General features: G+C 56.8%; 1 protein-coding gene across 1 annotated transcript; it reads right to left on the bottom strand.

Moving 5' to 3' along the window:
* Nucleotides 1-204: 204 nt before the first annotated feature.
* Nucleotides 205-1,153, bottom strand: PTF1A (pancreas associated transcription factor 1a; the record flags this gene model as incomplete). Its single annotated transcript, XM_080611471.1, has 2 exons — nucleotides 205-407; nucleotides 529-1,153. The coding sequence occupies 2 exons, from the start codon at nucleotides 1,151-1,153 to the stop codon at nucleotides 205-207; spliced, it is 828 nt and encodes a 275-aa protein (XP_080467597.1).
* Nucleotides 1,154-13,278: the final 12,125 nt, after the last annotated feature.

The following is a 13,278-nucleotide window of genomic DNA, read 5'->3' as shown; positions in this document are numbered from 1 at the left end:
ACTATTGCATATCTGAAAAAAAATCAGGATAAATTATATAAATTATATATTGAAAACAAACGATTCTATATCATTATCACTACTCCGTAATAAATAGATAAATAAAGTTGATTGCCCTTAGAGTCTGAATCTTAAATTACATTTACAATATAAGTCTTTACATACAGCATGTACAGGGCGGGTGGGGGCCACCCGCCTGGTGCCTCACGCCACGAAGTCAAAGGGAGGCTCATTCTCGATATCGTTGAGGGAGGGTTTGCTGTTCACCTTCCGCGGGTCCTCGGGGGTCCATACTTTGGCTGTCCGGATGATGTTTTGTTCCTTGAGTTGCTTTTCATCAGTCCACGACAGCGAGTGACCGGCCAGAGGGGGGAGTCCGTAGTCGGGGTCGCTAGGGGAGGGAGATCCTGGAGGACAGAGGGAGAAAAGCAGGGGGTTATTGCTGGGGACGGCATTCCTGCGGATCGCCAAGCCGGGCTGAGCCGGGCCGGGCCGTGCCGTACGGGGCAGTGCCAGGCCGCCACTTACTTGTGCCGCGGTGGCAGATGATGATTTTCTTGGGCTGGCTGGGGCTCTCACTGCTGGCGCTGCGCAGCGGCAGGTCGGACTGCACCAGCTCGCTGAGGAAGTTGATGTAGCCGATGGCCAGGCGGAGTGTGTCCACCTTGGAGAGCCGCTTCTCGTAGGGGAGGGTGGGGATATGCGAGCGCAGCCCCTCGAAGGCGTCGTTGATGGACTGCATCCGCCGCCGCTCCCGCACGTTGGCGGCCTGCCGGAGCTGCTGCAGCTCCGCCTCGGAGCGCATCCGCCGCCGCCTCTTGGCTGAGCCCAGCGCCTGAAGCCGCCCTCCAGGGGACAGCAGGGCCGCGCCCGCCGCCCCGCAACACTCGTAGGCGAAGCCAGACGAGGCGGGCGACGGCGGGAAGGTGGCTGCAGGCGGCGGGCAGTGATAGCCGCCCTCGAGGTCGCCGCCGTCGCGGTAGTACTCCTGCAGCTGCCGGCTGAGGAAGTCCACGTCTGGCTCCAGCAGACCGTCGGATGCCAGCCCGTCCCGCGAGGGCGGCTCGGGAAAGAAATCCTCCTCGTCGAAATACGGGGGGGAGGAGAAGGAGTCCAGCCCCCCGGCGAAGTGCTCCAGCAGCACTGTCTCCATGCTGCGGCCGGCCTCGGCGGGGACGGGCCGCGACGGGGCGGGCGGCCAGCCCCGCTGGGATGCGCCTGTAGTCGCTCCCTCCGGCCCGCTCGCCGAGCCGCCCCGGGGCCGGCGGGGCCCCCGCCCCTGTCCCTGCCCGTGGCCTGCCCTCCCCGCCCCTGGGTGGCCGGGAGGCCTGGCCGCTGCCGCCGCTCTCCGGGGAGGAGGCCGGAGCCGGCTGGCGCGGCGGGCCGGCACGCGAGGAGTCTTATAACAACATCCCCGGGCGCGTGCCGCTGACCGCCGCCGACAGCCAATCAGCGCCAGCCGGGGGGGGGGGGTGGACGGGCCCCCCCGTCGGGGCGATACCCGCAGCGCTCCCGCCGGCCGAGGGGCGGCGCCGTGGGGGAGACTGAGGCGGGGGGGTGGAAGGCGGGTGCTGATGGTGACCCCCGACGGTGCCCCTCGCCCTGTCCTGCCCCGCTGCCCGGGTACGCGCCTGGAGCCCGCGAAGCAGTTCAGGCTGGCGCTCCCCACACGTCGAGGCTCGCAGCCACTGTCCGCCCAACGGCCCTTCCCGCGAGCCACAGGCTGACCACGCGAGTTGACATCAGGAGGATTAGCACCCGCTCCTGGTGCCAGGAGGGGTCACCACCCCAGATCGTCTCCTTTCCCCGGGCCCGCCAGCCCCTGCCGTCGGCAAAGCCGCTGTCGAAGTGGGCATCGAGTGGATGGATGGCGCAGGGTCTGAAAGGCGAACAGATCTATAGTAACATCGAGCAAAGTCACGTTAGCTCCTTGAGCCGAGCGTGCGGCGATGCTGACCTTCCGCGTTTTAGCTTTTCCCACTCCCAGTGCACTCTCGGGAGGAGCACGTTTGGCGGAGGCTCCGTTAATAATTCCCCAACTGACTCTCACTGATTAAAGCCCTAAAATTTCTCACTGGGGTGAAATGGATTACCCGGCAGATTAGGGGAGGATTATCTCTGTCATTAGCGCTCCAGTAGTTTGTCCGGCAGAGGCTGTCGGGGTTTATCGAAAGTGACTTTTCAGTGTGCCACCAGCAACACCGAGATCAAACCCCGAGTGGAAACGCTCCCCGCTCTATCAGCAGAGAAGGACAGGGCCAGCTCTGGGAATGTAATAAATGACTCGACTTCAAAGCCGCTGACAACGCCGTGATAACGGCGGAGAAACGCGTGAGTCACGGGAGGGAACAAAGAGCTTTACAAGAACCAGTTCTTGGGAAGTCTTGTCTGCAGACGGACCACGCGAAAAAACGAGAAGGGAGGGAGGAAACCTTCGCCTGACGCCAGGACGCTTTGCTGGGGGACCGCTGCCACCGTCCCGGGACGGCGGAAATGAGGGAGTCCCCCCATCGAGGGGCGGTGCGACGGCGAAGTGGGTCACCGTTCACATCCAGGGAGCGGGACCGGGGACCCAAGGTGGGGATGAGGGGAAGAGGCGGAGGCTGCCGGTCCGGGAAACACCAGCCGCAGTTGCCTGCTACGGGCATCACCGCCCGATACCCTTCGCGGCGCTGGCAGAGTCCGGCACAGCTGCCCGAGGTCGAAGAGCCTCTCTCCTATTACCCTGTGCGTACGGCTCCGCTGCCTACCCGTGCCGGGAGTCCCGCTGGGCTGCACACTCCCCTCGAGTGGGAACCGAGGCAGTTAGAGACCTTAGGAGGGCTCCAGGGCTATACCCTGTTCCCAACCGGGGCAGCTGCGAGGCTGGACCAGGCTTTATCCGGTCTGGTCCTGAAAACGTCCATGGATGGAGCCTGCACAAGTTCCCAGGGCAACCTGTGCGGCTGCTTCGCCTTCCCCGGTATTAAAGGAACTGGTGTTCTCCCATGTATGTAAAGTTCGAACCTCTCACGGTTTTCCGTGTGTCTGGACTCCTGTTTCCGTTCACGCCCGCTGTCCCTTAATCTCGCACCACGCACCGCTAGCAAGAGCCCGACTTCTGTATGCTCCACACCCCTCCCGCCACAGTGCTGCGGCTGTCCCCGTGGCCGCCTCTGCCCCACAGTCTCATGAGTGCCATAGAACACAGGGAATAATCCCTTCCCTCGGTCCCCTGGGCGGTGATCGTGTTCCCGCAGACAAGAGGTGCTGCCAGCATTTCGGGCGGCCAGGGCACACGGCTGGCTCCCGCCCAGCCCGCTGCCCACCGGCACTCCCAGCGCTTCCAGCGGCGCTCGCTATGGACAGCTCCGAGCGCCGCGAAGCCCTCGTAGTCTGGCAGAGGCATCGCTGCGCGCGGCCTCTGAGTCCGGCGAGTCCCGGAGTTCCCGGGAGCCGTCAGCCTAGCCCCAGTCTGTCCCGCAGCCGCGCTGCGCAGCCCCTAATCCGTGCCACCCGCCGGCAGCCTGTCCCCGGTCCTGTGCAGAGCCAGGGACGGGGGGACAGGAGCCCTACCCACGTTCCTCCCGTGACTGCTGGCTCAGCTGTGGCACACCCGCATGACGGCCCGGCCCTTCCCCAGCGCTTCCCGCGCACCGTGGCCGGGAGGAGCGGGCACGCCAGGGCACGCCTGAAGCTGGAGAGCCTCCTTTTCCCAAAAGAAAAGAGCCAGCTCCTTCCCTCCCCACCTGGCACGACCCTCTCCAAGGCAAGCGCAGCGAGCGGATGAACGCTATGGCATCCTAGAGAGGAGCACAGGCGTAAACCTAGCACGAAATCCTCTCGGATCCATGTAATTCCTAACCCAAAACACACGGGAAAGAAGAAAGCAAAACCTGAAATCCTAACAACGCTGAGGTGATTTTTGGGGCATTTCCTGGCCACAGAGCTGTCTCTGTTCTCTCTCCTGCATGCCCAAGGAGTCATCACCCACGGGATTGTGAGTTCTTGCTCCTGCCACACTCCGTCTGGAGATGGGGAATTCAAAGCCGATAAGCAAACCACTTCGAGTGGCCTCAGTCACCATCACATCCACTCGAGATCCACACACACACAAACACACCTACACTGACTCACGGCCTGCCTTGAAGCACTTCCCCTGGGTCAGACAGGCCAAGCACGATCAGATCCAGCGGGGAACACCCCCGGAAAAAGGCTTTTCTCCCCCATGGCCTCTGCTACCAGCCTTTTCCCTAGCGCAGCTTCTTGACTCTGGTCTGTCCTTGTCCCTAAGAGTGAGGCAGGTGTCAGGGACTCTGTCTTTAATATGGTGGTGAGGCACCTTCCCGGTGGCCATCTGAAGGCTTTAGATTCATAGAATCATAGAATGGTTTGGTTGGAAGGGACCTTAAATATTATATAGTTCCACCTCCCCTGCCATGGGCAGGGACACCTTCTGCTAAAACAGGTTGCTCAAAGCCCCGTCCAAGCTGGCCTTGAACACTGCCCGGAATGGGGCAGACACAGCTTCTCTGAGCAACCTGTGCCAGTGCCTTATCACCCTCACAGTAAAAAAATTCTTCCTCATATCTAATCTAAATCTCTCCTCTGTCAGCTTCAAGCCATTCCCCCTTGTCCTGTCACTACACGCCCTTGTAAAAAGTCCCTATCCAGATTCCTTGTAGTCCCTTTAGGTACTGGAAGGCTGCTTATAGCAGACCTTATAGGTCTCTTCAGAGCCTTCTCTTCTCCAGGCTGAACAAGCCCACCTCTCTCAGCCTGTCTTCACAGCAAAGGTGCTCCAGCCCTCCTGGTGTTCGTGGCCTCCTCTGAACTCTGATTCTGTTGGTGGCCTCCTCTGGACTCGCTTGAGCAGGTCCATATCTCTGTTGCGCTGGAGCCCAAGAGCCGGACACAGTATTCTAGATGAGGTCTCACGAAAGAGGAATAGAGGAGCAGAACCACCTACCTCGACCTGCTGGCCATGCTCTTTTTGATGCCCCCCAGTATATCGCTGGCTTTCTGGCCTGCAAGCAAGGGGTGATGAGGAAAGAGAAGCAGGCTCTCTGCTGTTGATCTAAGGACAACAGGTGCCCAGAGACGCTGGGGTGCCCAGCGCATTTTCAATGCCCGGAGCCTGTCTCACTTCCCCAGGGCCGGGGGTCCCGCTTTGCTCTGGCGCACAGGTGGGATGAGCCCCGCAGCGCTTCGCAGTGAATGTCACACCATGGAGGTGGCACGACAACAGCGGCCCACAAAACAAAGGCAGGTTACCTGGGCAGCTGGTCTGTGCGGTCTGTCCATCCCTGCGAGGCAGCTCCGTCAGGACCGACAGACATTTCGCGGCGCCGTTGCGCTAGCAGGTTTCCCTGCGTCGCCCGGCAGCTCCAAATGATGGGAACGCACTGCCTGGGGGAAGCTGAGGAGTACTTTGACAACCTACTGTGTCCAAACTGTTGGAGACTCGGAGCCTGTCTTGGAACGGTTCAGACCTAGCAGATCTTTGGTGAGTTGGCGAACAGCGCCCCGGGGGAGGTGAGCGATGCATGGAGCTGGTCTCGGACAGCTCTCCCCCTCGCCGTGCGCGCTGGCTCTCCGCGTGTGCACAGGGCTGCGAAGGCAATGAATGGAATAACGCTGCGCGGCTCCCCGGCGCGCAGTGCCCGCTGCGACGCTCGGCTCTGTAGCAGAAGAAGCGTTTCCCTCACTGTGCTGACCTCAGCCCTCGCTCCTGAGACAATGACGGCTTTAAAAACGAACAGTTCCAGTTTTGTACATCTGCCTGTGAGCAACGAGCAATGACCGTCCCCGAAGGAACTGTCCGAGGAGCGGAAAGGCTCCTCCCGGGTTGCCTAAGAGGTTACGAAAAAGAAACGCGAAAACCAAGAGCCGGTACCTGCGCAGCCCGGGCCACGGCAACGCACTTGGACCAGCATCACCTGTGTTGCAAAAGCCCTTCTTTCAATTTGTCCTGTCCCTCTTGTCTACCGGTGTGCTCACAGGAACGGCACCTCCCTGAGCCACTTTCCAGCACAAAAAATGCGTGACCAGCGCCTGACACCTCGTTATTTTCATTCCTCGAGGGCAGGAACCAGTAGGGGAGACGACAAGTGTCATACCGCCTTCCTCCACAGCCAATGATCATACAAAAGTTCCGCTGGCAGCCAGCTTCACGGGGAATCGCTGAAGGTCCATAGATGGAGCGGGACATGGGGACGGGGAGAGAGTGCGCGTACCGAAATTTAGTGGCTCACCGAGTGGACCCGGAGCACCCGGGCTTGACAGGCTCTCTGGCCGTGCCTCAGCCGCAATGCTCAGTTCTGTACGTGCGTGGCCCGAGACGAATGAGACTTCAGTGAGGGCTGGAGCCCGACCCTGGGTCGAGAAGGCGGCAAAGATCTCCCTGGGCAAGGGATCCCGCAGTACAGCTGGGAAGCCACAGCGGCTCTGCCGTTCTAGGGCAGGAAGAGCTCCCGCCCGGCCGGTGCCCATCCCTTCCCTCTGACAGGTTTCATCTCGGGGTCTTCCGGTGTCGGAGCACAGGCGGGCAGCAGGAGCAGTCCCTCGCCCCGGCGAGACTGCAAAGCGCGCACGACACCCGGCGATGCTCTGCGTGGGTCGTGGAAGAATATTGTCTCTGAACTCTCAACACTCGCGGGGCTGAGCGCGGAGGCCCATACTCGAGGGATCGGGCCCCAGCGGCTTCGCAGCCCCTTGGGTCTGCCCCGATTCCCACAAATCCCTTTTTTTACCCGCACACCCATGGCCGGCCGGGATGTCTTAGCGGCGGGCGGGCCGTCGAGCGGCTCCCTCCGGGCACCCCGCAGGAACAAGCGACAGAGCGCTGCTCCCCAGCCCCTCCGCCGGGGTACAAGCCCCGCGGTGAGAAGCGGCAGCGCTCGTCCTCCGTACCTTTCCGCGACCGCGGAGCCCCCGGGGGTGCTGCGTGGGGAGCGCGGCCCCGCGCTGGCCCCTAGCGGGACGAGGCAGTGGGTCCCTCCGACCCTCCTGAGCTCCCACTCCCGCCGCTTCCCGTCCCCGGCTTCCACTTTCGACTACGTTTTGCCCTGAACAGAGGCAGGAACCGGATAAAAAGTGGAGTTAAGTGAGCAACAGCGAGGCTCGAGGTGGAGAGGAGCCACAGGCCCCCACCTTGCAAGCCGCCTTTCAGTACAGAACCTCGAGAAGTAGCTCCAAATTCTGTGATAATCCAGAATAATGAAACCTGCTAGCTACACCTAAGGTAACACCCCGGGTCCCAGAAGGTCCCCAGGTGTGTTGGGTTTCCTATCCAGGTCTATAATCCAGCTCTCTTATGTTACCAGCATATATTTCCTAGGTCCTATTGATCCAATACCATGAAGCCACAGGAATGGAAATACAAGCTGGGAGAGACCCTCCTTCCTCCATGGACCCGATATTCTTCTCAAATCTTCATCTGTCAGCGTTCGGTTAAAGAGGAGAACTCAGGTCCATAAAGCCACAGTGGGGCAAATACTGAGTATGGCTAGTTTTTTCTCAAGATTATAAAACTCAGCAGCTCACCTGTAAGAATTCCTCGGTGTACTGCACTCACTCAGAGATGCAATGTTTGATGCAGAAAAGAAGCAGGAGGCTTTTGAAAGACTGGACCAGAGCTCGTTTCACGTCTTTTTACCACTGAAAACATAATTTAGCCTAAGCTTTGCCCAGTGGAACCTTGGGGGACCGTGTGTTTCCTGGTAATAAACTTTCGACAACTTTTCTGCTCTGCAGGAAAGGGAGGAGACCCTCAACACCTCACTTGGGTGTCAGGGTGTCCCACCGCACACTTGACAGAGGGCAAGTCTGCGCTGTGCCAGATCCTGCAGGATGGAAACCGCTGTGCAGAGACGTCTGCGGGAGCTCTTCTGCTCCCCGAGGGCCACCAAAGCCTCACCAACTCTCACCACCTGTGCCTCACAGCATCCCCCGGTCCTCAGAGGCTGGTGCCCTGGACCCCTGCGGAAGTCCCGCAGCAGGGCCTAGCCCAGGGGTGCGGAGGGACCGAGACCAGTCGCCGAGGCCCGGCCGCAGCGATCCCACCCCTTCCTCAGCCGCCACGTGAGGCCCATAAATAAGGCGAGGAGAAGGCCTTCCCCCCCCCCCCCGGCACTGCTACCGGAGCGAGCGCGGCGCGGCGGGGAGGCAGCTCCACAAAGACAGTGTGGCGGCCCTGGGCCCTCGCACGCCCGGCCGACGAGGAGGCACCTGCAGCCGGGGTCGGCCCGGCTGCACGCCCTCCCCTCCGCGCTGGTACCTGGGCGCTGGGCTGGTAATGCACCATAAAACCCCTCCTTTCAGGCTCTTTCAAGCCGAGATCGCGGAGGTCACCATGTCTACAAATCCCCCTCTGTCGGCCGCTCGGGCCGGGGTGCCAGCCCGGCAAGCTGGAAAGCAGGCACAGCCCATGGGAATCCCAACACTTGTGCCGCCGGCTCCCCCGGCCCGCCCTTCCACCCCTCCCCCGCCCCGAGGAGCCGCTGAATGTAACAAACGAGCTGCAATCGATCTGCGGGCACGGGGGAAAATCAAATTATATGGTGCGGCTGGGCGGCCGCGGTTGGCAAAAGGTGCGGAGAGCGGCAGGCGAACTGCCGGCTTCCCTCCGCCGCAGCGCTTGGCGCGGAGTGGACGGGCTGCCAGCCCAGCCCAGCCCAGCCTAGCCCAGCCTCAGCTTCGCTTCTACCCAGCCAGGGTCTGCTCGGCTTCTCCGCGGCTCCGTGGCCGAGATGGGAAGTCTCTGGCTCGCCCCGGTCTCGCTGAACACGGCTCTGCCAGCCGGTCCATCACCCGAGGCACCCCACGACCTTCCGGTCTCGCTGCCGGCCTGCGCGCAGGTTGCGTGGCTTGCGGAAGCGCGACCAGCTATGGCAAAGCACCTGGGGGGACTCCAGCAAAGATTAAAGATCTTTCGTCCCCTTCTGGTGCCGCTTTCAGCTCTCCTCCCCGAGCTCCTTTCCCGGGCCTGCGGCTGGCGAGGGGAAGCAACCCTGTCACGGCATCGGTGCCGCCGGGCTTGCCCCTCACATGCGCAACCCCGGGCTCGCTCAGGCACCCGGCAGCCCGGCCTGGCAGCACCTGCCGGAGCCGTAGGCTGTGTGCGAGCAGGGGTCTCGTACCCGAACACTTTCTCTCCGTCAGCCCTGCGCGGGGCACGGCTCCGCTTGGGAACCCCCGCGCAAGGGCGGCGGTTGCCTGCGGTCCATGGGAATCTGGCCACTTGCGCCGGGCGCAGCCGGGAGGGGGCTGTGCTTCCTTTACAAAAAGAGACACAATTAAGCAAAATGTTCAATGAACATTATAAATGATGTGCAATCGCCTCGCAGATTGTCTAGCAAATCAAATTATATGGTTGCTCACGGATGATTTCCATGTGCTTTAAAAAGCAAACAGGTACTTTCTGATTTGGGGGGGGGGGAGGGCGTTGGTGGGTTTTTTTCCCAAACAAGAAGAAAAAGAAAGCGCAGCTCTTTAAACATTGCGGAGCAATGCCACACGCTGAAAGGCGGCTGTGTGAATATTCACGTTCTCCTTTGTTCGTCCCTGAATTTCACAATAGCCCGGGGAGGGCACGTCCACTGCACTCTTGTAAATTTACCAATCCTTGACTAAAACCGCCAGGCACCTGCTTGGCAAAGCACAAAGCTGCTTACGTTTCCACGAAGAATTTACTGTTTCATCAGCTTCTAAATTGCTCCACAACAGAAGGGCTCGAAGCTAGTATCATTGAAATCAACAGAGACGACCGGGTTTGTGGCTCCGCAGGCTGCACAAGCGGCAGGGCCGCGGATGCCGCCCGGCTTCTCTGGCAGGAGCGGTTCAGGTGCGAGCGGGACGACCGTGCCGTGCCTGCTGGGCTAGCCGGGGCCGCCCGGCCCTGCCAGGCCCGGGCTGGGGAGCTCGGAGGAAAAGGCAGCCACAGTGCGGGGTGAGGGATGCCGGGCAAGTGCTGGTTGTCCTGGACGGGGAGGACGCAGGAGCTCCTATAGGGCATCGCAGCCGAGTAAACTGGCAACAAACCTGATCGGCCCCGATCGGGAACAGTCTCCTAAACGGGCAGCAACCACCGCAGAAGGTGCGGGCTGCCCGGATTCCTCGGTGGCATCCCGGGCGAGCCCTGCCGGGGGCCGCCCTCCCGTCCGCCGCGGCACCGGCTGCAGGGTGTCCCTGAGTGCTCTCCCTTGGGGGACTGGTATGCCAGGCCTCTGGAGGGGAGCAGTGTGTGAAAAGCAAGTTTGGTAAGGAGTCCCTTACTTTCCAATGCATAAAATCATTCATGGGGAGGGGGAATCGTTCCTTGAGACCAGGTCCTGATCCAGAGCATCGCTCAATTGAAAACTCGCACGTCACGGTAACTGCGGGAGGGCTGGCTGGAACCAGGCAAAGCTCATGAGGCTCTACCCACACGCCGAACAGCTTAAAAAGGGCCACAAGACTTCTTAGCATCAGCGGGCAGGAGGCACTGCCACTCGGTTTGAATGGTTTTTACTCTGGACAACTTCCTACGACTAAGAGGCCCATCCCAATGGATAACAGGGCACTTTTTTATTTCAGTAAGCAACCGTGCTACATCATCTCTTACATAAATATATACAGCTCTAGATTAAATAGAAATAAGATTTTTCTAGTCATTGCTCTTTTTTGGGGGTGTTAGAAGCTCCTTCTATTTTCTGTCCTCCCTTGATTTCCTCCTCCCTGGTTTATGCCCATTTGCTCTTGTGAGTGCAGGCTCCCACAAAAAGTGTCAATCTCCACAGGATTTTCCCTTAGGCTTATATACATAGTCATCCAGGAGATGGATGACTGTGGAAAATGCCTTTCCTTGGAGAATGCCGTCGGTATTTGCCTTTCTGCCAAAACTCCTCATGTTGTACTTCATGGGTTGTATTTACCTTTTTCATGGCCATGTTCCTTCCGTGGCTCATGACCACTTTGTCATTAACTACTGCCCCAAGGTGTTTTTCCTCCTCTACCTGGCAAGGACTTCCAAGGCCACAGCATAAGTTCTTACTATGTGTCCCAAGTATATGACCTCCTATTGCTGGATTACATTCCTTGCTTGCCACTGTGGCACTCGCAGTCCTAGGCTTCCTCCTGATGACTTTTCAAGCCTTCTCCATGCTGAGATGTCCACCCTCCTCCATGACTGTGTCAGATGCTGTTAGCAGAGTCCTTCTTTTATTCTAAAACTGTCACTGAAAATTTTCCATTGAGTCTGTAAGAGCAAAGAGATTACTATCCTGGGCCATGGCATAAGTCCATCCAATTTCTTCATCCACATATGCCAGTGGTAAGAGCTCAGGGACTTCTTTTGCCAGAGATTGCTTCTGTGTATCTAAGAGCTCTTGATGCATTTCTCTCTCTTTCATGAATTTGCCTAATGGCTTTTAGAACTAAAGCAGCAAGTTGATGTATTAAAACTATTAGATACTATTTAGTAGAGCTAAGTTTTAAATTAATGATTCCTGTCTTGGAAGAAGTTGCAAGATTTGGATATACAGGTAAAATCAGAGGCTTAAAAGCATGCTAGGGGTCCACATTCCTCAAGAATCATTCCTCAGCTACCATGTAACCCCACAAACGTCTCTCCTGAGGAGACACCCTACATTGTTGGTGTTTTGTTGAATAGTTTTGGCTGTAATACGATGTGAAAACTATCTCAATGATTTTTAACTAGGAAGAGCTGACCTGCCATAGTTGTTCAGTTGTTCCAGTGGAGATCCCTCAACCCCCACTTCTAAGTGCTGTTAGGTTTTTCTCCAGCCCAGAGTTAGACATCTTACATGTTTTGGCTCCTTGCTGAGCCCGCTGGCTAACTCTTGCGTTCTTTGTTGATCACCCGCCTCTCACCGTACCTGAAGCCTTGAGGCTGGGTGCCCAGCACCTACAATTTAGGCATTCTCTCCATCCGTTTAGCCCTGAGGCTTTTATCTTTGTGGCAAATTATTAACCAAGTCAGGGACATGAAAAACATCTACGCAAGGAGATGCTGCATGTTCTTTGGAAGTTGTCCACACATGGAAAGTACTGTTTTACCTAGCCTGATAGATCTTCTCCTAAGCTCACCTTAAATAGGCATGGGAGAACACTGTTCATTCCACTGTATGAGAACCTTTCTCACGGTGAGGATTGTTTTCATGCCTCCTGTCAATGAGTTCTTCCTGAGATGAAGAAAATCCATATCCCTTTTTAAATATAACATTTTTTGTTGTTTGCTGTTAATTTCCCTGTAGCTTTTCTTCAAGTGTACTGTCCAAAACTGGGCAGTGTACTTAGGCTAAGCCTCACCAGTGCCAAGTAGAGCAGAATAATTACCTCAGAGTTTTACCCAAGACACTGGTGCTAATATATCCCCAAATGATGTTTGTTTTCTTCTGCATAGGTTTTATCCCACTTTACCCAGTGCATAGTTCACAACAGCCAGTTGATCCATTCCTGCACTATTGCTGCCATATCAGATATTCCTCACTTCACCAACCACACATTTGATCTGTCTTTTGTCCCAAGACTGCATTTTTTGCTTGTTTTTATTACAGTGTAGCTTATTGATTTCAGGCAAGCTCTCCAATTTGTGAAAACCAATGCGAGTCCTGATCTTGTTCTCCAAATCAACCTCTCTCAGCCAGTGCTCTCTGGAGTTGAATTAAGTACTCTCTTTTCCAGCAGCCTATTTATTGTTGAAAACGTTGGGGCCACAACAGATGCCTGCAAGACCCCACTTGGCACATCCAACTTTGACAGTGAACAGCAGACGAGAGCTTTAGTATGGTTCAAACATTATGTGCTCGCTCTAACCCTGATTTCATTTAGATCTCATCACACAGTTTGGTTTATAAGAAGAGTAAGGCTTTTGATACTAACAAAGTTGAGATATATCACCTCTATCTCTTTATACACTTGGCTAGTTAGTCCTTCAAATAAGGACACAGAATTAATTTGAAGTGATATGTTCTTGATTAATCCATGTTGATATGTTCTACTGCTTTCTTATCGCTTATGTGCTTACAAATTGATTAATAATTGACTCTCATTATCATGGTTACTCTGATGGATTTATACTTCCCAGGATCCTCTTCTTTGCCTTTTTTTTTTTTTTTTTTTTTTTTTGACTTGTAAACACATGCCTCTGGAATCAATGTCCTCAAGCAAGTCACTCACAAGTGAGTTGTCATTGCCTCTAACTTTAGCCAGTTAAAAGCTGCACATTAATTAGAAGGGGATTCAGTTTCTTACACACAGGAGTATGACACACAGTTTAGTATCATGCTAAGTACTATA

This window comes from Psittacula echo (genome assembly GCF_963264785.1).
Source record: "Psittacula echo genome assembly, chromosome: 2".
In the NCBI taxonomy this organism is placed as follows: Eukaryota; Metazoa; Chordata; class Aves; order Psittaciformes; family Psittacidae; genus Psittacula; species Psittacula echo.
This window is presented reverse-complemented; position numbering and strand designations above follow the sequence as displayed.